This window comes from Anoplophora glabripennis, unplaced genomic scaffold (genome assembly GCF_000390285.2).
Source record: "Anoplophora glabripennis isolate ALB-LARVAE unplaced genomic scaffold, Agla_2.0 scaffold1042, whole genome shotgun sequence".
In the NCBI taxonomy this organism is placed as follows: Eukaryota; Metazoa; Arthropoda; class Insecta; order Coleoptera; family Cerambycidae; genus Anoplophora; species Anoplophora glabripennis.
This window is the reverse complement of record NW_019417538.1, coordinates 58,879-85,288: the sequence shown is the minus strand read 5'-3', so window position 1 is coordinate 85,288 and position 26,410 is coordinate 58,879. Positions and strand designations below refer to the sequence as shown.

The 26,410-nt window shown below is 34.7% G+C and overlaps 5 protein-coding genes across 5 annotated transcripts; 1 reads left to right on the top strand and 4 right to left on the bottom strand.

Annotated features, from left to right (window-relative positions):
• Positions 1-56: 56 nt before the first annotated feature.
• Positions 57-2,608, bottom strand: LOC111692400 (zinc finger protein 480-like). The gene is made up of 5 exons (XM_023456399.1): positions 2,416-2,608; positions 2,051-2,353; positions 1,785-1,972; positions 815-1,372; positions 57-60 (listed from the first exon to the last, which is right to left on the bottom strand). The coding sequence occupies exons 1-5, from the start codon at positions 2,530-2,532 to the stop codon at positions 57-59; spliced, it is 1,170 nt and encodes a 389-aa protein (XP_023312167.1). The 5' UTR covers positions 2,533-2,608.
• An 807-nt stretch (positions 2,609-3,415) lies between these two features.
• LOC111692398 (zinc finger protein 883-like) lies at positions 3,416-9,826 on the bottom strand. The gene is made up of 4 exons (XM_023456394.1): positions 9,680-9,826; positions 9,298-9,600; positions 9,023-9,213; positions 3,416-6,025 (listed from the first exon to the last, which is right to left on the bottom strand). The coding sequence occupies exons 1-4, from the start codon at positions 9,794-9,796 to the stop codon at positions 5,029-5,031; spliced, it is 1,608 nt and encodes a 535-aa protein (XP_023312162.1). The 5' UTR covers positions 9,797-9,826; the 3' UTR covers positions 3,416-5,028.
• A 3,878-nt stretch (positions 9,827-13,704) lies between these two features.
• LOC108912695 (zinc finger protein 286A-like) lies at positions 13,705-16,196 on the bottom strand. Its single transcript, XM_018718012.1, has 4 exons — positions 16,036-16,196; positions 15,654-15,956; positions 15,377-15,567; positions 13,705-14,900 (listed from the first exon to the last, which is right to left on the bottom strand). The coding sequence occupies exons 1-4, from the start codon at positions 16,150-16,152 to the stop codon at positions 14,222-14,224; spliced, it is 1,290 nt and encodes a 429-aa protein (XP_018573528.1). The 5' UTR covers positions 16,153-16,196; the 3' UTR covers positions 13,705-14,221.
• A 728-nt stretch (positions 16,197-16,924) lies between these two features.
• LOC108912689 (zinc finger protein 90-like) lies at positions 16,925-19,862 on the bottom strand. The gene is made up of 5 exons (XM_018718005.1): positions 19,721-19,862; positions 19,343-19,645; positions 19,064-19,242; positions 18,854-18,997; positions 16,925-18,798 (listed from the first exon to the last, which is right to left on the bottom strand). Exons 1-5 carry the CDS (start codon positions 19,826-19,828, stop codon positions 17,877-17,879), a joined length of 1,656 nt encoding a protein of 551 aa, XP_018573521.1. The 5' UTR covers positions 19,829-19,862; the 3' UTR covers positions 16,925-17,876.
• Positions 19,863-21,055: 1,193 nt separating this feature from the next.
• On the top strand, positions 21,056-26,054 carry LOC108912696 (zinc finger protein 11-like). The gene is made up of 5 exons (XM_023456398.1): positions 21,056-21,227; positions 21,339-21,629; positions 21,687-21,955; positions 24,377-25,120; positions 25,637-26,054. The coding sequence occupies exons 1-5, from the start codon at positions 21,114-21,116 to the stop codon at positions 26,052-26,054; spliced, it is 1,836 nt and encodes a 611-aa protein (XP_023312166.1). The 5' UTR covers positions 21,056-21,113.
• Positions 26,055-26,410: the final 356 nt, after the last annotated feature.

The window sequence follows — 26,410 nt, the reverse complement described above, 5'->3', positions numbered from 1 at the left end:
TTATCACAGAACACCACTAACTTACAGAATAATAGGTTTATTGTTGTTTACCGGTATTATCTAAGAGCATATACTACATGGAGGAAACACCACGTTAAAAAATGACGTTGTAGAAAGGGTGATAGGTTTGGTTATTATTATCCTGTCCCCACACTTATACACCATTTACAACTCCGACATCCCACATCCCCCCAACACCAACATATACTTATACGCCGACGACCTGACAATCACATCCCAATCCGTAGATCCTAGATATTCCGTCTCCCTCCTCCAAAACTCCTTAGACCAACTTGAAACCTGGTGCAACAGGTGGAAAGTCAAAATTAATCCCAACAAAAGTTCGGCTATCCTTTTTACCAAACGAAAAATCCCACAAAACCTCGACAGACTGACACTATCCCAGGAACCTATCTCCTGGAATCGACAAACACGATACCTGGGCGTGACGATGGACCAGCGTCTCACGTGGAAACCGCACATCGTGGAGACGGTGGCGCGAGCGAAGACCACCAGGGCTAGGCTCTATCCCTTACTCAAAGGTGGAAACACCCTCAGTTTAAGGAATAAGCGAACGCTTATCAAGGTGGTACTTCAACCGCAGCTAACCTACGCCTCCACGGCGTGGGGTCACGCGGCAAAAAGCCACTTAAAGTCATTACAGGCTGTGGAAAACATAGCCCTCCGCACGGCCACCGACGCGCCCTGGTACGTAAGAAACACTGACATATTACGAGACTTACAATACACAAACGCTACACAGACAATAAGACAAAACGCGGAGAAACGATTTGACGTAGCCGCTAGACATGACAATCCCNGCAATTCAGAACTGTCTGTGTGACTTAGTTGATGGCGCAGAAGGTATCTTTTCTGCTTGAACTTCGCACCGCATGTGCAACATATGAACGTCGGCTCCTTGGAGTAATCTACGTGCACCAGTTGATGTTTTGCGATACTTTGTTTATATTTGGATTTGAAATTGCACGTATTGCAGTGGTACATTTGCACCTCAAAGGGACTTTTGTGTTTGAGTAGATGCGTTCTAAGGTGGCACTTACGTTTCACTTTGAAGCCGCACGTATCGCATTCATATAACCGTGGCTTAGAAATGTCTTTGTGATTTATTTGGTGGGGTGAAAGGCTGCTGTTGAGCTTGGATTCGAGTTTTAATTTATCATTGCCCTTGATTTTGTAACCACATGTATCAGGTTTGTTGGAGATCGTCTCTGATATGCCTCTTATGTGCTTTCTCTCGCAGTTAGTTTTAATTTCGTATTTATCATTTTCATCCACTTCCGTCAAATTTTGTAAAGAATTACTCTGGTTTATGCTGACTGAAGATTCATTGTTGTTATATAGGGGAGAATCGCTGGAAAAATTATAACTTGCTTATAATTAAGTGCATACAGGGTGTTCAGAAACGAACGGTTAGCTTCCTTATTAATCTACTTTAAAGATATTACGCTAATTCACACAAATTCAAAAATATTTTTCTAAAAATTCTTATCGAATAAAGTCAAACAATATTTTAATTGATATAATGTATCAGTAAAACTGAACGAACATTTATTGCTAATTTTCTTGAAAATGGTAAATTGCAGCAACATTTCAGCATTTCTAAGTTATTTTTGACTTTATGAGCAACATGCTGTCGAATATTGTCATTTTGAGAATAATTTAAATCAGCTTAATATCTTTAAAGAAAAGTATGAGTTGATATTAGAAAAATGTGTAGCTTTTAAGAAATAAAGTGTAAAGCGAGACAGTTATTGAAAACTTACCTATCTTCATTGTTTTCTTCAGATTTTATTTCAATCTCTTCAGTATCAATATATAATCGATCCCCTGTAGTTTTACCATCACAAATTTGCTCGTCTATATCTGAACACATTTTTAAAAACCTGCCATGAGTGTTCAGAGAATCAAGGCAAGCTGTACAAATAACTGGATCCTCGGTGGAATTAAAATTCTACAAAAGATACCGTAAACATAACTTTTTCAAGCCTATAGCGATATGTCAGCAATGTTTCAAATATAATATACATACTACTTCCGGAATATATTTAGTGATTATGTCAAAATCCACATCTTTTACTGATGTAAATCCACAGGTGTCTAACTGCATACACAATCGACAAAGTTTTTCGTCTTCCAATAAACCTCTTAAGTGTTCCTTACCTCTTCCTTTTAGATAAATATCTTTTAAATCAACTGGTGCCACATTTTCAGAACTAACGTGAGGAAAAATACTATCCTCAGTGTCTGTACACATCGCTTTAAATTGAAATGCCTCAAATAGTCTGATGGAACAAGTACTGCATATTATAGGCTTAATATTTTCTTCTATTCTCTAAAATATGATTAACGTGGAAAGAAGACACAAAATGTAGTATACACTACGCATTTTCTTACCAGTTTCAACAGAAGAACCTCTAGAACTTCTTTAATAGTCTCTTCTATTATTTTGAAATTCCCATCTACTATGACGTCGAGGCAAAGCCTGCAGAATGTTTTAGCAAAGTTTTCCATTTATACTACCTTATAGAATTTATTCGGGCATTTGTTATTATACCCATAAATTACTAATTACTACGTCAACATATAAAATTATAAAAATTATAACCTAATAAAACAACATTAGTTGCATTCGACTGGACTATCGACACACAACTCTAACAAACAGGGAGGGACTTACGTTTTGGCAAAATTATACCTATCGGCAACTTATATCAGTTCAGAGTAACTCTAAGTTAGTATTAGCTATTAATGGCTACTATTTTTGCCAAATCGAAAAGCCCTAGGGATAGCACTTCGGAGAAGTGCGTTCTTTTCGGAACAGGTACAAATGAAAATTTGAAGGTGCTCCCCAAGGATATTTATAATGTATTATAATATCCTTGGGTGCTCCCAAGAAGACTGGATAGAGCCAGAGATATATAGATAGAGCACGAACTCATGCTACGGGAAAATTAACAAAATTTGTCAATATGATAGTAGAAATACTAGACTAGAAATTACTTATAGTTTTTACCGCTGGAGTCACTACTGTTCCTTGTGCACCGACATATTTTCATTATTTATTAATTTATTTATCTAATTCAAAGTAGCCTATATTATTTATTTTAAAATTTTTAAAGAACTCTAATAAATTTTTATAAATATATTAACGATAGAAGGTAGGATATAAAAATACATAGGTCTCTCAATATTGTAGGAAATAATTTTGCCTACAAAGAGATCGACAAAGTTAAGGTGATTAAGTCGTTTTCAGATGCATATAGAAATATATGTAACTGAAAGAAGAAAATTTTTCCTTCTTATTGACCATAAAACAGTCCATTTATTAAACAACCAATAACAAGCAGAACACACCAAACACAAGAACTGGTAGTTTACATATTTGAACCCGGCCTTAGACATAAATGAATCAGAAACTACAGAAACATTTTTAACTGTACTTTAACTCCTAGAAAATCAGTACTAGAGCTGTTTGAAATCAGTATTTATTGTAAACATTGACGTATCTTACACGTTTTTTTATTTTATACAAATTTAAATTAATATGTTGTAATAATTTTTTACTTGCCTTTACATCTGTGAATTTATTATTTACCAGTAGGTATACAAATAAATTCGCAGTTTGTAGAAGACGATAGTAAAAACAAAAACAATTAATTTTTGTAAGATGTACTTCTAAACAATTTAAATTTACCGCCAGATATAATTTTATATCACCAAGAGATGGCCAAATATTGTCCATTAGCGTTTTATGAATACTATTGGTTGGTATTCTAGGGTATTGACTGTATTAAAAACACTTTTGCTGATTCAAAGTAAAAAATATGAATATAAAGATTATATAGGGCGATTCAAAATTCCGTACAAATAATTTAGGGGTATATTTTTGAGGTCAAAAGAAGACCTTTCTCCTATAAACATGGATCCACAAATGCTTAGATTTCGGTATACAGGATGTTAGTTTTTTATTTTAATTTTTTAGTAATAATTTCCAAACAAAAATGTTGGCATAAACTTGAGGTACTACAGTTTTTTAGAATGCTAAATTTAAATATTTCATTGGTTTTGATGCTGATTGAACTGGGTGCCACCTATAAGGGTACGCTTGAATTAAATTGGCCCTAACTTTTTTGCTACCTTGTACATTGACGTTGCATACTAGACTTTCCCCTATCAATTTTCAACAAAAAAGGTATACTTGTTGGAAATCTCTCAGGCCAACCGTTTCTGAGATATTGGCTGATGAAGAGTCCAATGCACACCATATTTTTAAATTTTATTAACTATTTACCGTGAAAAATTTTCAAATTTATCCACCATCTAATCAGTAATGCAATGATCTTCAATTTTGGCTCTAAATTTTTTTTATACAACTAACCGTTTTCGAGAAAATCACGGCTGACTAAACGATAGTATTGTAACTTAAACAAACTGGAAAATAACTATTTATCTTCATTAATATTGCGTTACCTTCTAAATTTTTTGCACTTTATCGGAGACCATTGTTTATTAATACAAAGCAGAGTAAAGAAATGAAGCAAATAGAAATTTTTACAAATGTAATCAATATTTCGTACCCCCTAGTAACTCTCACAGAAAATTTTTGTACGATGCCCATGGATGTTCATAATGTGACACCTTTTTCCTGAAATGTCACGTCACAAATGATATCAGTTTCCACAAAGTGAATTAACTGTAACTTTTTTATGTTTACTGAATAATCCTGAATAACATCCCTACTTTCCATAATATTTGTGTATTAACTGATGTCTTGATATCTTGAAAGGTGCTTCTTTTGTTTAGTTTTGAAATCGCACGTGTGACAATGGTACATTTGCACACCTAATACAGGGCCTGTGTTTGAGCTGGTGTCGTGTAAGGCGGTCCTTACGTTTGGTATTGAATGTTACGCATTCGTACGTTCTTATTTTAGAAATGTCTTTGTGAATTAGCTTATGGCGCGAAAGATTACTTTTGTGCTTGTACGTCATATAGCAGGACTGACATTCATATACAGACTTTGGAATAATCTTTGTGTGCCGCTAGATGATTTTTGAGAGACGGTTTATATTTAGTTCTGAAGTCGCATGTATTGCAGTGGTACATTTGCACCTCAGACGGGCTTTTGTGTTTGATCTGATGTCGTGTGAGAAGATCATTACGATAAGCTTTGAAGTCGCACTTATCACACTTGTACACCGTCTTCTTAGAAATGTCTTTGTGAACTAGCTGATGGCGTGAAAGATTACTTTGGTACTTGTACTTCATACAACATAACTGACATTCATATATCGACTCTTTCGAACAATCTTCGTGTGACAGTAAATGACTTGTGAGAGATTGTTTATATTTAGTTCTGAAGCCACATGTATTACAGTGGTACATTTGCACCTCAGACGGGCTTGTGTGTTTGAGCTGATGCCGTGTGAGACTGTAATTATTGCAGGATATGAAGTTGCACGTATCACACTTGTATGTTTGCCTCTCGACCAGACTTTCATGTTTGAGCTGGTGTCGTGTAAGGTGGTACTTATGTTTGGCTTTGAAGCCGCATGTTATACATTCATATGTTCCTATTTTAGGAATGTCTTTGTGAATTAGCTTATGACGCAAAAGACTATTTTTGTGCTTATACTTCATACGACATGACTGACATTCATACATCGACTCTTTAGAATAATCTTTGTGTGACAGTAGATGATTTCTGAGGGACGGCTTATATTTAGTTCTGAAGTCACATGTATTGCAGTGGTACATTTGCACCTCAGACGGGTTTTTGTGTTTGACCTGATGTCGTGTGAGAAGATCGTTACGATAAGCTTTGAAGTCGCACTTATCACACTTGTACAACCGCTTCCTAGGATCTTTGTGACTTTTTTGATGGCGTGAAAGGTTGCTCCTGTGCTTGTATTTCAAATCGCATGCATGGCATTTGTACAGATTAAATTTTAAATTACCCTTCTGCTGGATGGTCCATTCGTGATCATTACGGAGAGCAGAGTCACTGGAAAAATCATTAAACAAATGAAAATATCACAAGTAGCATTAAAAAGTTATAACCCAATGTGGCAATTGGGTTCAAATTGTGTTTAAGTGATGTGATCATGCTATTTTCCATTTGACAAGGATAATTTGAAAAAATCTAACACGAGTTAACATGGAATTAAAAATACTTCAGACATATACAGGGTGAGCCAGAATTAGGTGTAAAAAAGTTAACCGAAACTTCTCGACAAAACAAAATAATTGTTCAAATAAACCTTTGTTCCAAAATGCCTTCTTATAAAGATACAGGGTGCTAAAGTTTATAAAAAAATATAGTTTCTTAATATTTCCAGAACTGCTTAACAGATTGCTTTGAAATTTGGTGTAGTAAATGTTACTGTTTATTCTCCTGTGTGGAACCAGCAAAATACTAAAAGTACCCATATGGCGAAAAAATGTTATTTTACTATAAAAATACCTTACATATTTTTATCAAAAATTAAGAAAATAAACTATATAAGAATTAAGGAACTAGAATAAAAATTAGTGCCCACCTTCAGCTACAACACTGGTACGACATCATCGTATTAACGAAGCAAATACACGGTGAATGTTAAAGTTACCACGAATTTCATTTAATGCCACTATAATTTGTTTATGTAACTGTTAATTACTTCGTAGTAAATCTATTACTGTGAAACTTGCAACAAAAAAAATCTAGTCAATTTAAGTCCAGATTTCTTGGAGGCCATCTCACAGGACCGAATAGACCAATTCATTTACCACCAAACTGGAATCTGTCATTGCAGGAAGGTGCACGATAATGTTGGATGAACATCTGTTGTCTAATATTTAACGGTACCATAGTGGATTTCTCATATATTATACTGGCCCAAAAATTGTTGCTGGAATCTTCTGCTAAATTTAACATGTGGATTGTCTAATGAAGTGATGCGAGTTTCAAAAATTTGTAATTTCTCCTCTGGTAAAAATTGCTAATACCTCCTAATCCTTGATCACTTTGGCTAGTTTATTGTAGTGATGGGAATAATCGAATGAATTAAATAATCGAGAGGTTACCGTTCGAATTAATTTTATAATCGAATGATCATTCGAATGATATATAATCGAAAGTCCACTTCGAAAATTTCCGACCTATCCCAAATTATATGTGAAAAAAACGAAATTAATGACTTTCGCGTATTGCGGAATTTCTTCGTTGTCAGTTGAGTGGTTCATCAGCATGTGTTTAAAATGAATAGTGGCCACCTAAAGAGAAAAATTGTTTGGGTTTTTGAAAAAAAATTAATATATAGAAAACATAATTTTTGTATTATTTTCATTCATATGAATTTCTATCTTTGCTATATAAAGCTTCCTTCTAAACTAGTGATGGACATAATCGAATGAATTAAATAATCGAGAGGTTACCGTTCGAATTAATTTTATAATCGAATGATCATTCGAATGATATATAATCGAAAGTTCACTTTGAAAATTTCCGGTCTATCCCAAATCATATGCGAAACATGTTGACGCTAGGTAAATNTTAGGTGAAAAAAATTTAACGGAAACTTCTCGCCAAAATAAAATAATTGTTCGAATAAACCTTTGTTCCAAAATGCCTTCTTATAAAGATACAGGGTGCTAAAGTTTATAAAAAAATATAGTTTCTTAATATTTCCAGAACGGCTGAACAGATAGCTTTGAAATTTGATGTAGTAAATGTCACTGTCTATTATCTTGTTAGGAACCAGCAAAATACTAAAAGTACCAATATGGCGAAAAAATTTTGCATCACTAACCAATATTGGAAATAATGTTTTTTTTTTAATTTAACTTTCATTTTACTATAAAAAAGCATCCTTATATATTTTCAGCAAAATTTTTAAAAATAAACAATATTAGAATTAACTGCTAATTAACTAATTAACAACTGCTAATGTTCGAAGTGCCCACCTTCAGCTACTAATGCAATTATTATGCCACGCCTTCAATGGTATTTCGTTTATGTGGTACAACCTTACACTGTGTACCGTCTCTGAATTAAAGGTCATATTTGGTGACGGTGTAGCTAAAGAACTAATTCAGTACTGTAATGGGAAAAATCCACCTGCATCATTATCGGATCGACTTATATTTCTTTCAAGGATAACCTGTCGTTTTAACGAAGCAAACAGTGAATGTTAAAGTTACCACGAATTTCATTTACTGCCACTATAATTTGTTTATGTAACTGTTAATTACTTCGTGGCAAATCTATTACTGTGAAACTTCCAATAAAAAAAATCTAGTCAATTTAAGTCCGGATTTCTTGGAGGCCATCTCACAGAACCGAATAGACCAATTCATTTACCACCAAACTGGAATCTGTCATTGTAGGGAGGTGCACAATAGTGTTGGAAGAATATCTGTAGTCTAATATTTAACGGTACCATAGTGAATTCCACATATATTATACTGACCGAAAATTGTTGCTGGAATCTTCTGCTAAATTTAACATGTGGATTGTCTAATGAATGAATAGTGGTAAGTTTCAAAAATTTGTAATTTCCCTTCTGGTAAAAATTGCTAATACCTCATAATCCTTTCCTTAATCACTTTGGGTAGTTTATTGGCTATTTGTTGGCGGCAACATGTTATCAATAATACAGAGTTTTAGAACCACTTTAAGGTAATTGTATGATGCTTCTGCTTCACTGACGTTATATAATTTTAACTGGATTGTCAAATAAAGACTCCTAAATCTCTCTAATACTTGGTATAATTACATTTTACATTAATACGCTTCTTTGTGCAAACTATTAAGCAGTGCACTGTGCGAATTCTCAGAAAACATGTTCTACTTTTTTCATTTTTCAAAATATTCTAAAAAATCACTACCTCTATTATCAGAATTAGTTGTATGAAACTTTTAAAATCATTTAAATCATTTACTTTAGATTGAATACCGATAAATAACCTCAAATTAGTCTAGTTCCATTCCTGAAAACTTGGAATATCCCTTGAAACCTACCTATCGTTATCGGGTTCCTCAGATTTTATTTCAATCTCATCAGTCTTAGCACACAACAGACTCTCTTTGTCTACATGAAAATTTTTCATTTGTTCCTCAACATCTAGACACTTTTTTATTAAACTGCTGTGAGCGTTCAGAGAATCCAGACAACCTGCACATACCACCGGCTCCTTGGTGGAATTAAAATTCTATAAAAGACGCAATGTCTCAATAAAGTAAAGTGAAATCTATATAAAATAAAATGTGTTTCTAATATAAAAAACTATACATACTATTTCTGGGATACATTTTTGGATTATGTCAATTTCCACATCCTCTACCGATGTAAATCCACAGGTGTCCATCTGCATACACAATCGACAAATTCTCTCATCTTCCAATATTGCTCTCAAATGTTCTTTACCCCGTATCTTGAGATAAATCTCTCTTAAATCAACAGACGCCACCTTTTCAGAATTAACGTAAGGAAAAATACTATCCTCCGTGTCCATACAGGTTGCCTTGAACTGAAATGCCGCCAATACTGTAGTGGAACAAGCAATGCATATTACAGGCTCTGTTTTTTCTTCCGCACACTAAATCAAATATTATCATGAAATATGACTCAGTTTTCAAAAATTTACAGAATACAAGGTACAATACAAATTTTCTTACTAGTTTCACGAGAAGAATCTCTAGAACTTCTTTAATAGTTTCTTCTATTACTTTAAAATTTCCATCAGTTATGACATTGCGGCAGAGCCGGCAGAACGTTTTCGCGAAATTTCCCATTTATGCTTTTTAAAATCGGGATAAACTCACACAAAAAAAATAACCTTACATCTTACATCCTTATCACAGAACACCACTAACTTACAGAATAATAGGTTTATTGTTGTTTACCGGTATTATCTAAGAGCATATACTACATGGAGGAAACACCACGTTAAAAAATGACGTTGTAGAAAGGGTGATAGGTTTGGTTATTATTAAGCAAACAAAATATATTACAACTTTTGTACGCTTTTATAGAGATTAGGAGATGGCTTTCTGCTAGAAAGCAGAGAGTTGCGTTAGTCAATCACATGCCTGCGCAAGAGACATGTCTCAAACTATGTTTTTCTCTCTCTGTCGCCTTAAGGCTGTTTTCTCCTATTGTATATGCTCTAAGAATATTACAACTTCAGGGTTTTTTTCGCGAGTGAAGTCGTATGTTGAAGTATGTGCAGTATGTGATAACCAGTATCACCAAACTCATCAAGTCCTACTTCCACAACTGAAAATTCCGCATTCAGATCCAATATACCTTCTCCACAACCCGACCCATGGACACGGGTGTCCCCCAAGGTACCGTCCCATCCCCACATCTCTACACCATATACAGGGTGGCACAAAACTATGGAAACCCTTGAATCACTCGTCAGGAGTGCATTTTCTTAAAAAATTATAAATACAAGATTTAGAATTTTTTCTCTGGCTATTCAATGGCGCCCATGTATTCGACCTAGACCTTGACATTCAAGGTCATTTCAAGGTCAAAATTGATTTTTCAAATGGGAACCTTATCTTTTTGCGGATTTGGAAAGAACTGGAAATTTTACGTCCAAAAATGGTCTTCACCATGACTTTGACAATGACCTTGAAGGTGGATCAAATGTGGGTCGACTTGCAAAAGTCCCGGTACGGCAGAACTTTCGAAGAATGCATTTTGGGAGAAAATGTTTCAGACAGACTTGTAAGGATTTTTCCCTGGCTATCTGATGGTGACCTTGGATTTGACCTCGACTTTGACCTTCAAGGTTATTTGAAGGTCAAGTTAAGTTTTCTAAATGGGAACCCCTATTTTTTATTGCGGATTTGGAGAGAGCAAGGTCATTGTCAAAGTTATGGTCAAAACCATTTTTGGACGTAAAATTTCCTGCTCTTCGACATAAACTGGTTGAATTCCATTGCTTTTAAATTATCCATGCGAAATTTCATTAATAAATAAAGGAAAATGTCGGAGTTATTCTACAGTGTGACCCATTTGAAACCGAGGCACCCTCATAAAATTTTCATTTACAGGGCGATTTTGACCAACATTTTTTTGACTTGTAGAGGGGCGAAAAGTGTACTTTAGCACCCAGTGTCATCCTTTTTATACAAAAACCAAGGACTACCATATCATTTTTGGAGGGTCAAAATTGAAGAAACCATATTGGCGATTTCTTTAGAAAAAATCTAAATACGCTCCTTAAAATGNTTGTTAAGCGGCTTATACATTTTTAGAAAATATGTTTATATAAATATCGATAATACAGTCCTGAACGAGGAGAGTAAAAATTGGAAATATCCCTAATCAGGCCCTGTTCTCTAGCCTCAAATGGCTGTCGGTGACGTCACACACTGAATTTCAATAGATCAAAGGTGCCGCCCGAAACCTAGACTGCTGATTGTTTTATATGCTGTGATAATAGGTTTATTGTTAGGTCTGTTCCAACAAGAGTCAGGGATTGGTTCCCAACGGTTTGAAATGTTTGGCCAGCTAAGTTCTAAATGTGTCTTCACTGAATATATCGCAAGAATTAGTTGGATGCACATTTCAAATAGTTCGGAACCAATTCCTGACTCATGTTGGAACAGACCTGTTGTGTACCGGCACAGAATATCCTGTAGTTAGGATATTCTGTGATCCAAGATACCTTCTCCACAACCAGACCCATGGAAACGGGTGTCCCCCAAGCCCCAAGGTACCGTCCCATGCCCACACCTCGACACCATATACAGGATGGCACAAAAGTATGGAAACATCTGAATAACTCGTCAGGAGTGGATTTCCTTGAAAAATGATAAATACAATAGTTTTAGGATTTTTCCCTGACTATTCAATGGCGCCCATGTATTCGACCTAGACCTTGACATTCAAGGTCATTTCAAGGTCAAAATTGATTTTTCAAATGGGAACCCTATTTTGTTTATTGCAGACATGGAAAGCAGGAAATTTTACGTCCAAAAATGGTCTTGACCATGACTGACAATGACCTTCAAGGTCAAATGTGGGCCGGTACGGTAGAACTTTCGAAGAATGCATTTTGGGAGAAAATGTGTCGGACAAAAGTGTAAGGATTTTTCCCCTGGCTATCTGATGGTGACCTTGGATTTGACCTTGACTTTGACCTTCAAGGTTGTTTGAAGATCAAGTAAGTTTTTTAAATGGAAACCCCAATTTTTTATTGCGGATTTGGAAAGGGCAAGGTGTCAAAGTCATGGTCAAGACCATTTTTGGATGTAAAATTTCCTGCTCTTTGACATAAACTGGTTGAATTCCATTGCTTTTAAATTATCCATGCGAAATTTCATTAATAAATAAAGGAAAATGTCGGAGTTAGTCTAGAGTGTCACCCATTTGAAACCGGGCACCCTCATAAAATTTCCATTTACAAGGAGATTTTGGAGTAGTACAGGACTACCATATCATTTTTGGAGGGTCAAAATTGGCGATTTTTTTAGAAAAAAATCTAAATACGCCCCTTAAAATGGGCCTATACCAAATTTCATATGAAAATATTGCATATTAATAATTCTGTGGCAAAATTAAAAATCACATTATTATGAACTTTTTTCGTCTGACGAAGCAAGCCATGGAATAAAACGTCCTCTTATTGAATGGCCGCCAAGATCACCTGACTTGACGCCACTCGACATTTTCCTTTGGGGTATCCTTAAGCAAAAAGTGTATAAGTCAAGACCACAGTCGGTAGAAGAATTACGCCCTAAAATAACTGAAGCATGTGCAAATCTTACCCCTGAACAACTGAGAAAAGTAACCACGAACATAGGAAAAAGGTATGATAAGTGCCTTGAAACAAACAGCGGATTGGTGGAGGTAACAAGAATTTAATGAATAATTATTCCCTTCTGAAACTTCATTAATTTTGTTAAATATTGTTATGAATAAAAATAGTTATTGTCTTGTTTTTGACGTTTTATTCCATGGCTTGCTTCGTCAAATGAAAACAATTCATAACAATGTGATAATCAATTTTGCCACAGAATTATTGATATGCAGTCTTTTTTTATAAAATTTGGTATAGGCCCATTTTAAGCGGCGCTTAATCCAGTGGTGTACTCCGATTTTTTCTAAAAAAATTGCTAAAATGGTTTCTTCAATTTTTACCGTCCAAAAATGATCTGGTAGGCCTTGGATTTTGTATAAAGAGCATGACACTTGGTCTTAAAGTACACTTTTCTCCCCTTTACAATTCAAAAAAAGTTGGTCAAAATCGCCCTGTAAATAAAAATTTTATGAGTGTGTCCCGGTTTCAAATGGGTCACACTGTATTTTCTTGCATCTATCAATTTTTTTGAAAATTGTCACATTTAACATAACTTGAAAACTGTCACATTTTGGCCTATAGTACCTTATATAAAATTAGTCTAGATTTTATCATAGAAATAAAAAATGCAAAAATATACAGAGTGTTCCATTTGAAATAACAGAGTCGCTGATGACTTCTGGTATAACCAGAAGTGCGAGAAAGTTGACACTATTTTCATTGAATTGATCTTTTTGATAAACCCCTGTATACAAATTTTCAGGTTTCAATTCCGACTACTTTTTGAGATAATCCTACGGGGCCCTCTTCGTGAAACACCCTATATAGTTAATACAAACTAGAGTAAAGAAATGAAGCAAACAATAGAAATTTTTACAAGTTTAATTAATATTTCGTACCCCCTAGTAACTCTCACAGGAAATTTTTGTACGATGTCCATGGAAGTTCATAATATGATACTTTTTTCCTGAAATGTTCAACATGTCCGACATGAAACTGCATTCAGACATCACAAACGTTTCCAAAAGTGAATTAACTGTAACATTTTTATGTTTATTGAATATTCCTGAATAACGAAAATCTCACATCCCTACTTTCCAGAATATTTGTGTATCAACTGACGTCTTGAAAGGTGCTTCTTTTGTTTAGTTTTGAAATCACGTGTCTCACAATGGTACATTTGCACCTCGATTGGGCTTGTGTATGAGCTGGTGTCGAGTAAGGTGGTCCTTACGTTTGGTGTTGAAACCGCATGTTGCACATTCGTACGTTCTTATTTTAGAAATGTCTTTGTGAATTAGCTTATGGCGCGAAAGATTACTTTTGTGCTTGTACGTCATATAGCACGACTGACATTTATATATAGACTTTTTGGAATAATCTTGGTGTAACAGTACATGATTTATGAGAGATCCTTTATATTTAGTTCTGAAGTCACATGTATTGCAGTGGTACATTTGCACCTCAGACGGATATTTGTGTTTTTGAGCTGATGCCGTGTGAGAATGTAATTATTGCATGCTACGAAGTCGCACGTATCACACTTGTACATTTGCACCTCGGCCAGACTTTCGTGTTTGAGCTGATGTCGTGTAAGGTGGTCCTTACGTTTGGCTTTGAAGCCGCATGTTATACATTCATACTTTTTTCTTTTATTAATGCGTTTGTGAATTAGCTTATGGCGCGAAAGGCTACTTTTATGCCTGTACTTTATACCACAAGACTGACATTCATATATCGACTCTTTGGAATAATCTTCGTGTGACAGTAAATGATTTGTGAGAGACCCTTTATATTTAGTTTTGAAGTCACATGTATTGCAGTGGTACATTTGCACCTCAGACGGGCTTTTGTGTTTGAGCTGATGTCGTGTGAGATGGTCCTTACGATAGGTTTTGAAGTTGCACGTATCACACTTGTGCAACCGCTTCCTAGGAATATCTTTGTGACTTTTTTGATGGCGTGAAAGGTTGCTCCTGTGCTTGTATTTCAAATCGCATGCATAGCATTTGTACAGATTAAGTTTTAAATTACCCTTGCGCTGGATGGTCCATTCGTGATCATTACGGAGAGCAGAGTCACTGAAAAAAATCATTAAACAAATGAAAATATCACAAGTTAAAACCCAATGTGGCAATTGGGATCAAATCTTGTTTAAGTGATGTGATCATGCTATTTTCCATTTGACAGAAACGTTGGTACTTTTAGATAATTGTATGATGCATCTGCTTCACTGACGTTACATAACTTTAACAGGATTCTCAAATAAAGGGTTCTAAATATCTCTAATACTTAGTATAATTACATTTTACATTAATACGCTTCTATGTGCTAACTATTAAGCAGTGCATTGTGCGAATTCTCAGAAAACATGTTCTACTTTTTTCATTTTTCAAAATATTCTAAAAAATCACTACCTCTTTTATAATTAGTTGAAGAATTAGTTGTATGAAACTTTTAAAATCATTTAAAATTTACTTTAGATTGAATACCGATAAATAACCTCAAATTAGTCTAGTTCCATTCCTGAAAACTTGGAATATCCCTTGAAACCTACCTATCGTTATCGGGTTCCTCAGATTTTATTTCAATCTCATCAGTCTTAACACAAAACAGATTCTCTTTGTTTCCATGAACATTTTTTATTTGTTCCTCAACATCTAGACACTTTCTTATTAAACTGCTGTGAGCGTTCAGAGAATCCAGACAACCTGCACATACTACCGGCTCCTTGGTGGAATCAAAATTCTACAAAAGACGCAATGTCTCAATAAAGGAAAGTGAAACTAGATCTATATAAAAAATGTGTTTCAAATATAAAAAACTATTTATACTATTTCTGGAATACACTTTTGGATCATGTCAGTTTCCACATCTTCTACCGATGTAAATCCACTGGTGTTCATCTGCATACACAATCGACAAATTCTCTCTTCTTCCAATATGGCTCTCAAATGTTCTTTACCTCGTATCTTGAGATAAATTTCTCTTAAATCAGCAGATGCCACGTTTTCAGAATTAACGTAAGGAAAAATACTATCCTCCGTGTCCATACAGGTTGCCTTGAACTGAAATGCCGCCAATACTGTCGTGGAACAAGCAATGCATATTACAGGCTCTGTTATTTCTTCCGCACACTAAAACATATATTATCATGAAATATGAGGCTGTTTTCAAAAATTTACAGAATACAAGGTACAACACAAATTTTCTTACCAGTTTCACGAGAAGAATCTCTAGAACTTCTTCAATAGTTTCTTCAATTACTTTAAAATTTCCATCACTTATGACATTGAGGCAAAGCCGGCAGAACGTTTTCGCGAAATTTCCCATTTATGCTTTTCAAATTTGGAATACACACAAAAAAATAACCTCATATCCTTATCACAGAACACCACTAATTTACAGAATAATAGATTTATTGTTGTGTACCTATATTACCTTAGAGCATATATTACATGGAGGGAACACCGCGTGTTAAAAAGTGTAAACATTGTAGAAAGAAAGGGTGATAGTTTTGGCTATTTATTCTCTTTCTCTCTCTTATTTTATTTGAATATCACCAGAATAAGAAAACAAAATCTATTACAACTTTTGTACGTTTTTATAGAGATTAGATGGCTTTCTGCTAGAAAGCGGAGAGAGTTTCGTTAGTCAATCACGTGCCTGCGGAAGAGAGATATATTGTACTCAAACTACCTTTTTCTCTATCGCTGTAAGCTTATTTCCTCCGTTTGTATATGCTTTAAGGGTATTACAACTTCCAATTTATTGGGGAATCCTTCATTGTATAAGCTTTCATACCCTCTTATCTTTATTAGAATTGTGTAATTTACAATTAAAGTTTCAGTTAAAACTATTACTTTTTTTTTTGTAAAAAAATATAGATCATCAATGTTTTTAGACACTTATATTTTACATGCAATATTGTAAATTTGTCAGAAGTAAATATTTTGTAATCCTCATTACTTGACAATGGTGTAGCAATGGATTTGCATTAAAAAAGTATATAGGGATCTATAACTTGTAAAACAAAAGAAATACACAGTTTTTTTTAATATAAACAAACTAAAAACTTAACATTAAAATTACATACATTCAGGGAATAAATGTTAAAATTGCATTAAACATAATAATTACAGTTTAAATTATATGTAAAAAAATTACATGCACATATACATTACTTATTACTATCAAGTTTCACTACCTACGCTGCCTACTATTTCTAGTTTCTGGTAAAGCATTTTTGAGTTGATTTCTTGTTATTTTAATGTTTATAGGGGCTCTTGGGTTCATTTGATTAGACTGATGAACAACTTCACTGCTTCCTTTTGATATTGGTGAAAGCAGTACCTGTTTTTCTTGTGGTATGAAGCCGCTATCTTCTGCTTCTTGCAACTGATGTATTGTGTATGCTTTATTGTTTACAAAAAACTCGTTTCCTTTTATGATGTATATATTTGGAGAATTTTCTTTGAATTTGCTTAAAGTTTCTACACTAACTAATTCTGGCGGCTTTTAATTGTCTACAATTTTTTATTAGTCTCTTTCTCGCCCGTGAAAGACGTTCAATTTTTACAGGATTATTTCCAAACTCTCCAAGCCAGCCAGTATATCAATATCTGACATGAATTTTGAAATATTGCTTCCATATTTAGTTTTAAAATTATATGTACTGCAATTGTACATTTGCACTTTGGAAACACTTTTGTGTTTCAGCTGACAGAAAATAAAGTTGCTCTTATGTATGGTTGTCAAACCCTTGCGCTTGAACTTCACACAGCGTGTGCGACATTCTTTTATCAACCCGGAACAGTCTTCGTGTAACATTTGATGATTTATGAGAGGCTATTTATATTTAGTTTTGAAATGGTACATTTGTACCACAAATGGACCTTTGTGTTTGAGCTGGTGCTCTTCAAGGTTGAACTTGTATTTGGTTTTAATGCAGAATGTATTGAAATTACATGTACGTCAGAAACGCCTTTGTGAGTTATTTGATGGCTAGAAAGATCGCTCCTTTGCTTGAATTTTAAATCGTATGTATCAGGTTTGCATCAGCTCTTTGAAATTATCTTGTGTTTCAACCGGTGTGTTGAAAGATAGTATTTGTACTTAGTTTTAAAATCACATTCATCGCATTCAAATACTTCCATTTCGGAAGTGCTTTTGTGAGTTAGCAGGTGGTTCCTAAGATTCCTCTTTCGCTTAGTTTTATAATCACACATACGACACTCATACATTTGGATCTCGGATGTATCTTTGTGGATTACCTGATGTTTTGAAATATTGGGCTTATATTTAGTTTTGAAATCACATGCGTGACAGTGGTATATTTGTACCTCAGATGGATCTTTGTGTTTCACCTGATGTTTTTCAAGGTTGGACTTGTATTTAGTTTTAAAACCGCATGTATGACATTCATATATTTGTACTTTAGAAATACCTTTGTGGCTCGTTTGATGGCTCAAAAGATCTCTCTCGTGCTCGAACTTTAAATTGCATGTATAACATTTGTATATCGGTACTTTGAAATTATCTTGGTGCTTCAACCGATGTGTTGAGAAATAGTATTTGTATTTAGTTTTAAAATCGCATATATCACATTCAAATACTTCTGATTTAGGAACGTTTTTATGTTTTAACATGTGGTTTTTAAGACCGTGCTTTCGCTTAGTTTTATAGTCGCATATACGACACTCGTATACTTGGACCTCGGAAAAATCTTTGTGTACCAAGTGATGTTTTGAAAGACTGCGCTTATATTTAGTTCTAAAATCGCATACACTGCAGTGGTACATTTGGACCTCGGAAGCCCTTTTGTGTTTCAGCTGATGGTTCGTAAAAGATTCCTTATGTACAGTGTTAAAACTGCATGTATCACATGCATATACTCGTACTTTTGAATTGTTTTTGCGAATTTTTTGATGGTGTGAAAGATCACTATGCTTGATGGCTGAGTCATGTAGAGTAGAGTCACTGAAAATTTATAAATTCCACCTCAGAAAACTTCTAAATATTCTATGAAACTTACCTATCATTTTCTTCAGACTTTATTTCATTCCTTTCAATCTTAACACACAATGGGCTCTCTTCGCCGCTATGAAATTTTTCCTCTACATCTAGACAATTTTTTAAGGATCTGCTGTGAATGCTCAGAGGATCATTGGATAAAATACTGAAACATAACCTTAAACTAGTCTAGTCCCATTTCTGAAAACTTGGAATATTCCTTGAAACCTACCTATCGTTATCGTGTTCCTCAGATTTTATTTCAATCTCTTCAGTCTTAATACAAAACAGACTCTCTTTGTTGCTATGAATTTGTCCCTCTACATCTAGACAGTTTAAGAAACTGCTGTAAGCGTTCAGAGAATCGAGACAAGTTGCACATACGACTGGCTCCTTGGTGGAATTAAAATTCTACAAAAACCAATGTTACAACAAAAGAAACTTTCGTAACTCTCAAGTGGATTTAGGCCTATATCAAAAATGTGTTTGGAATATAAAAAACTGTACATACTATCTCTGGAATACATTTCTGAATCATATCAATTTCCACATCTTCTACCGATGTGAATCCACAAGTGTCCATCTGCATACACAATCGACAAATTCTCTCATTTTCCAGTACCGTTTTTAAATGTTCATTACCTCGTATTTCGAGATAAATCTCTCTTAAATCAACAGGTGCCACCTTTTCAGAATTAACGTAAGGGGAAATACTAGCTTCCGTGTCCATACAGGTCTTCTTGAACTGAAATGCCGCAAATACTGCTGTGGAACATGCACTGCACATTACATGCTCAATATTTTCTGCTGCGTTCTAAAATCATGAAAAAAAGTGACAGTATTAACAGATTTGCAAAATGGAAGATACATAGAATACATATTTTCTTACCCGTTTCAGAAGTAGCACCTGTAGAACTTCTTCTTCTATTACTTTGAAATTTCCATCACTTATAACATTAAGGCAAAGCCTGCACAACGTTTTGACAAGATTTTCCATTTTCTATTAGGTAGGTATTTAATACACCCAAATAGGAAAAACACAACAACGCACAAACATAACCTTATATAGGTGGTATATAGCACAGCACAAACAGCACAGCGCAGATGTATGTACTGTAATCTGGGTAATTGGGTATATAGCACATTCTCATTGTGCGATAGAGAATGTAGAGATGTGTTGCGGTTTCAATTTGTGTTACTTTGACGTTGTTTCACAGTTGTCACTGGATCTGACTTCGTCGCGACAAAAGAACAGGTGACTTTTAGGAGAGTTTACTACAATTTGAATTTACTCTGTTGATTATTCCTCTTTGATGTTTATAAATCGAATAACGTCCACATTTCTCATTGTTATATTTGTTAATAAATTCACTAAATTTCTGTCTTGATCTGTATGTTCGTTCTTTGTTTTTTTTTACTATTGGTAAATTATTATGTTCTTTAAGAGCTCACAAACTTTTATCCAAAACAATGCCAAGTTCTAATTCTGGAGGTTCAATTTTTAGTGTATATATTTATAATAGTAACGTAAAGTCTCAAAAGATCCTTAGTTAGATGGTGTTATCGAAAATATGCATGTTGATTTTGAAACAAATTTCAAAACTCAAATCAGCTGGTTCTAAAGCTTGGACTTTTTTAAAATGATACGGGTTAAAGTTTTGTCGGTTGCTCCTCACCTGAATTTAAAACAGCTTCTATGTATAACATGCATCAAGTCACTTTGCGATGCCGCGCCGCGCGTGCACCCACATACGTATAGAGTGGAAGGATATAGAAAGGGAAATTAAAACAGCAAATTTTAAAATAGTGACATGTGACTCAATCTAGGGACTGGAAGTCGTCCTACTTAGTTATCTCTACGGACGGAGCGCCTGATATAATTACGATCGAACTTCACAGGTAAGTTCGTTTGATCGTACAATTATTTAATACAGTTACATTTTTCCAGTGCAAGTTTCACTTTTTATAATTCTTAAATGACAATATTTTAGAATTCGAGTCCGAGTACAGTACAGTCGGCTCTAGCGTTACATGGACTCGAACCAATTGGACAGACCTGATCACTCTAATCAATTACATAGTCCACACCATAAATACGTGTTCTTTCTATCGGATCAGTTCCAGCAGGGAGACTAGGGAGTGTAGTCTCCATGAGTTCAAGTTTCGGATACCCATCTCTAACACAGATATGAACAAAATGACGTCGATATTAGCAAAGCGATATTGAGGTTAAACGACCAATACAAGGGTTTTATATTTATATTTCAAAGAAAACTGTTCAAATGACTGGTGTTCATGAAACTTGGTGTAGGTTTTGCCTTAAAACTGTAATCGTTAAGAGTTTTGCTTTAACAGACAACGTTATCAATGATATTTTAGATGTTCTGCTGAAATCGGTAAGTCGGTGAAAATATTAGATCTCAATTCGTACACTTCTCGATAGTTTCAACACGTATTTTCTGCAACTGTTATTTTCTTTTGTTTGGTTAAATTTGAAAATATTTCAGAAATTCGATTGTGAGAGCAACGATGTTATATGTAATGCTTGCAGAAGAAAATTATATGCAGCATTTGAATTCAAGTCAACGTGTTTGAATACTGATAGCACAATTGTTCCATACGTGGATTGCGAAAAAATGTTACAGCTCGACATAAGAGAAATTTATTTGAAGGAAAGAAGTGAAGATATTTCAGACAGTCAAATAATATGTCGGTTGTGTATGCACCCAGTAAAAGGTGAGTTTAGTTGCATACGTGAAGAGGAACTTGAAGCTATTGAGAAATTGGCCCCTGAAATGGTATGAACGATATTAAATACTTGCATTTATCGCAATTTAAAAAAAAATGTTTTGTAGAATATAAATGTCATCAAAGATCCAGTTGTATGTAAGCCATGCTACGATTCTCTGTGTACTCACAACAGTTTCCTAAAAAATTGCTTAGAAGTAGAGAACAAAATTAGAGGTATATATGACGGTTCGGTTACAGAAAGTCAGACAGATACTTCACCATCTGATTTATTTGTTAAGACTGAGAACACGGACAAAGAATTCGATATTAACAACGTGGAAATGTCGATCAAAACTGAAAGTATTGACATAAAATCGGAAGATGAGGAATCCAGGTACGAGAACTATTTTAACATTAAATATGAAAATTTCAAGGAAAAAGTTGCACTAAAATGTGAACCTTACAATTTTAAAAGTCATCTTGGACTAACTAAGGAAGATATTTGGGTATACAGTGTGTTGTTTACACAGTTCCAGTTTAAATTGGGAACTGTGGTATGCATTGTTGTCAAATATCATCATTTAAAGGAAAGCTTATTATAAAGCAAATTTTATTAAAATGCATAGTTTTCCAAACTGCTCACTGTGAAGTATTACTCCTCGTTGGTGCTTTACTTTTATTGAATCGGTGTTTGCAATACATTATCTTGCCACCCATATTGTAATGGCGGTGGGTAGTCGCACAGTTTAAGGCGTCAGTACTTAAATCGATGTGTGCTAATTCTGCCTGGGTTCGATTCCCGCGGCCGGTAGATCGTAGATTAGCTATGCTTGTACAGAGGATTGGCATCCTTTGGGCAGGTATGGTAGGGTGGAAGAATGTTGGCTTGGGTCAATGTCAAAGATTGACACCGGTTGGCATTTGACCACCCCCCCTAATTAATAAGGTTTTGCAGGTTTCCCTCATTCCTGCACTGAATGGTGGTTAGGGCCTACCAACATAAGACGTTCCTGGGAGCAAATGCAACCTGCTTAATAATAATTTGCCGCCTCCTCTCCCGCACAAGTCTCCGATTTCTGGGCTAATTCTCATGGTTAGAATGAGTAGAGATATTATTATTATTATTACTTTTATTATATTACAATACTTAACAAAGTGCTAGTAGTACCTGATTTTGTAGATTGACTGTAATTTCAGTTTGATCTTTAAGTCATTGTACCTGCCAATTCTTAATGTGTGTTTATTACGGTAAGATATACCACACGTTACTTCATTTTTCAATATGGATACACACATACGACGGATTAAGAGTTATTTACAACGTGCCTAATTTTATTGAAATAATTCGTAAAAACAATCAAATACGATAAAAATGCTGGAGATAAAAGTAACAAAGTTGAGGTTATTAAATTTAGTACAACTTATTATAAAAACTGTTCAAAATGACCACCGTTGTTTCTACAACAGAGGTCAATTCGGTGAAGAAAGTTAAAGGACACCCTTTGCAGTTCTTAAGGGCTATTTTTAAAACATTTAAGGCATTTTGGATATGTCTCCACAACTCTTGTTCAGTGTTAGATGTGGAAGCATGCACTGTTGTTTTCAGAGTGCCCCAAAAATAATAGTCGTAAGGTGTTAAGTCTGGTGAATGTACAGGTCAGTTAACAGGAACATTATCCCCTCTACCCATCCATCCACGAGGAAATCTTCGGTTCAGATACTGCGGGACATTTACAGTGAAATGTGGTGGAGCGCCATCATGCATAAATCACGATAGCTTCGAGTAATAACGGCACATATTCCAGTAACTCGGGTTTTGCAAAAATTTTAAATAAAATTTCCCATTTAGTCTATTGGGTAGAATAGCAGGACCAATAATAATGCTATCCATGATCCCAAACCAAACATTTATGCGAAATTCATGCTGATAATAATGTTTCACTTTGACAGCGTGTGGATTTTCTTGAGCATACACACGTTCATTGTGAATATTTTTTATTCTGCTTCTAGTAAAACAGAATTGGCAGGTACAGTGATTTTAAGATCAAACTGAAATTACAGTCGACCTGCAAAATCGTAGCCTACTAGCACTTTGTTAAGTATTGTAATGTGGGTGGCAAGATAATGTATACATTTAAAAAATATTTTTTAGTACCCAAATCGCTCATTTAATCAAAATTCTACAAGAGGCCCAAAAACCTTCAAATGATATCACCTACCAAATAAAAAATAATTGTGATTATTGCCCGAAAGAGGAAAAAGAAAAAGGGATATCACCATATATCAATTTTGTAGGAGTTGTAAGTTTTAAAAAACACTCTATAACACCAAAATGTGTAGATCGAAAAACTCCACATCCCAAAAATAATCAAAATTGAATAATACGTATCCGAATTATTTACAAAATTAAAAAAATTTTCACGAACTTTGAGTCCATCTAGCGGCCACACAAAGCGATTTTGGATATAGGTGAATTAACATAAATCTGCCTATTTTGACTCCACAAATCTGTGGTCTTCCGTTCTACACGTTATTCTGGGACACCCTGTATATTTGCAGGTGAAATTTTTTCTATATTGTATTTTCTTGTATTTCTAAGAGTTTTCTCATAATTAATTATTTTTATTAAATTTTATCAACATATTTTCTATACACACCTGACTTAATTGTCATCATAAGCTTGATTTATATGATAATGAAATTAAAATAATGCCTTGTGGAGTTCAGAAACATATAACTGCATTTGGCATCACCTACAATCTATTAGAATTAAAATTTTGCCTTGGAAAATACCCTGTATATGCAATTTTTTCAGTGACACGCTACTGCAGGATTCCGATAGTGGATTATTCAAGAAGAAGGACTGTAAAGATGTAGAACATGATGGATGTAAGCCTGAAAATAAATCAGAGAACAAATGTAATACGAATTCCAAGCAGGAGCACAAAGTTTCGTACAAATGTATTAACGAAACTGGAAGCAAGAGTTGTTTTACAGCACACCGTGCGAGACACAAAAATGATTCGGAAGTGTATAAATGTGAATCGTGTAAGTATGGAACTAAAAATAAGGAATTACTTCAGAAGCACCTGTTGAGGCATAAAAACCCTTCGGAAATACTTACGCATCTGTGTGAATCATGTAATTACAAGACAAAGTATAGAAGTGTCCTTGCTAAGCATCAGGCTAAACACAAAAGTGCATCTGGGGCACGATGGTACCAGTGCAACCTTTGTGATTTCAAAACAAAGCAGAGGTCCAACTTCAATAGTCATTATATAAAACACAAAAACTCAAACAAACGTGACGAGTTTGATCATAAAACTAAATGCGACACATTGCCACATAAGGAAGCTTCTTTACAACTACCAGTTTATAAATGTGCTAGTTGCAACTACGAATCGAAGAATAGGAAACTTTTCATTAGACATGGTTTGGTACATAAGGATCCCTCACAGGTCAAAATGTACAGGTGTGACGACTGCAATTACGAAACTAAATACAGCAGTGTTATTACACAGTACCAGTTGACACATAAAGATCCCTCGCAGGTCAAAATGTACAATTGTAATGAGTGTAATTTCGAAACTAGATACAAGAATCGTGTCAAACGGCATGAACTACGACATAAAAATGCTTCACAGACTCAAATGTACAGGTGTAACGACTGCAATTACGAAACTGAATTAAAGGGTAATATCAAAAAGCACGAACTAAAACATAAAGATCCCTCACAGGTGAAAATGTACAAGTGTGACGACTGTAATTACGAAACTAAATACAAGGACACTCTCAAACAACATGAACTGAAACATAAAGATCCTTCAGAGGTTCAAATGTACAAGTGTAATGAGTGCAATTTCGAAACTAGATACAAGAATCGTGTCAAACGGCATCAACTACGACATAAAAATGCTTCACAAATTCAAATGTACAGGTGTAACTACTGCAATTACGAAACTAAATACAAGGATACTATCAAACAACATGAACTGAAACATAAAGATCCTTCAGAGGTTCAAATGTATAGGTGTTACAACTGCGATTATGAGACTAAATATAGGGGCAATTTCAGAAAGCACCAACTTATACATAAAGATCCTTCGCATGTTCAAATGTACACGTGTAGCAACTGCGATTATGAAACTAAATACAAGAGTTGTATCAAACGGCATCAACTGAAGCAGGAAAATCCTTCACAAGTTCAGATGTACAGATGTAATGACTGCGATTACAAAGCTAAATACAGGAGTAATATCAAACGGCATCAACAGAAGCATGAGAATCCTTCGCAAGTTCAAATGTACAGGTGTAATGACTGCGGTTACGAAGATAAATACAGGAGTAATATGAAACGGCATCAACTGAAGCATGAAAATCCTTCGCATGTACAAATGTACAGGTGTAGCGACTGCGATTATGAAACTAAATACAGGAGTAATATCAACCGGCATCAACTGAAGCATGAAAAGCCTTCGCAAGTTCACAGATGATTACGAAACTAAATACAAGAACAATATCAGATGTCAAGAGTTGGTTTTCTTAAATGCAAATGTACCTGCGTGATTTACTAACAACAAAATGTCTTTGAGGAGACCTTAATTGATGAACAAAAAAATTTGCAGTTGTGAATTATCACCCATTGAAGTGCAAAATGTATTTAAAAATGGAAGCAGTTGAGAGTGATCAGTGTGAATATGATGGTCTATAAAAAGGTGTATATGAAGTAACAGGTAAACGTTTGTAAACTCGTGCGCCGTTAGTGGCAGAGATAGTGATACAAAATCAAAATAAGTATATCTCACTTCAAGTTTGATAGTCATTATTTGTGTATCACAACATGTCACGT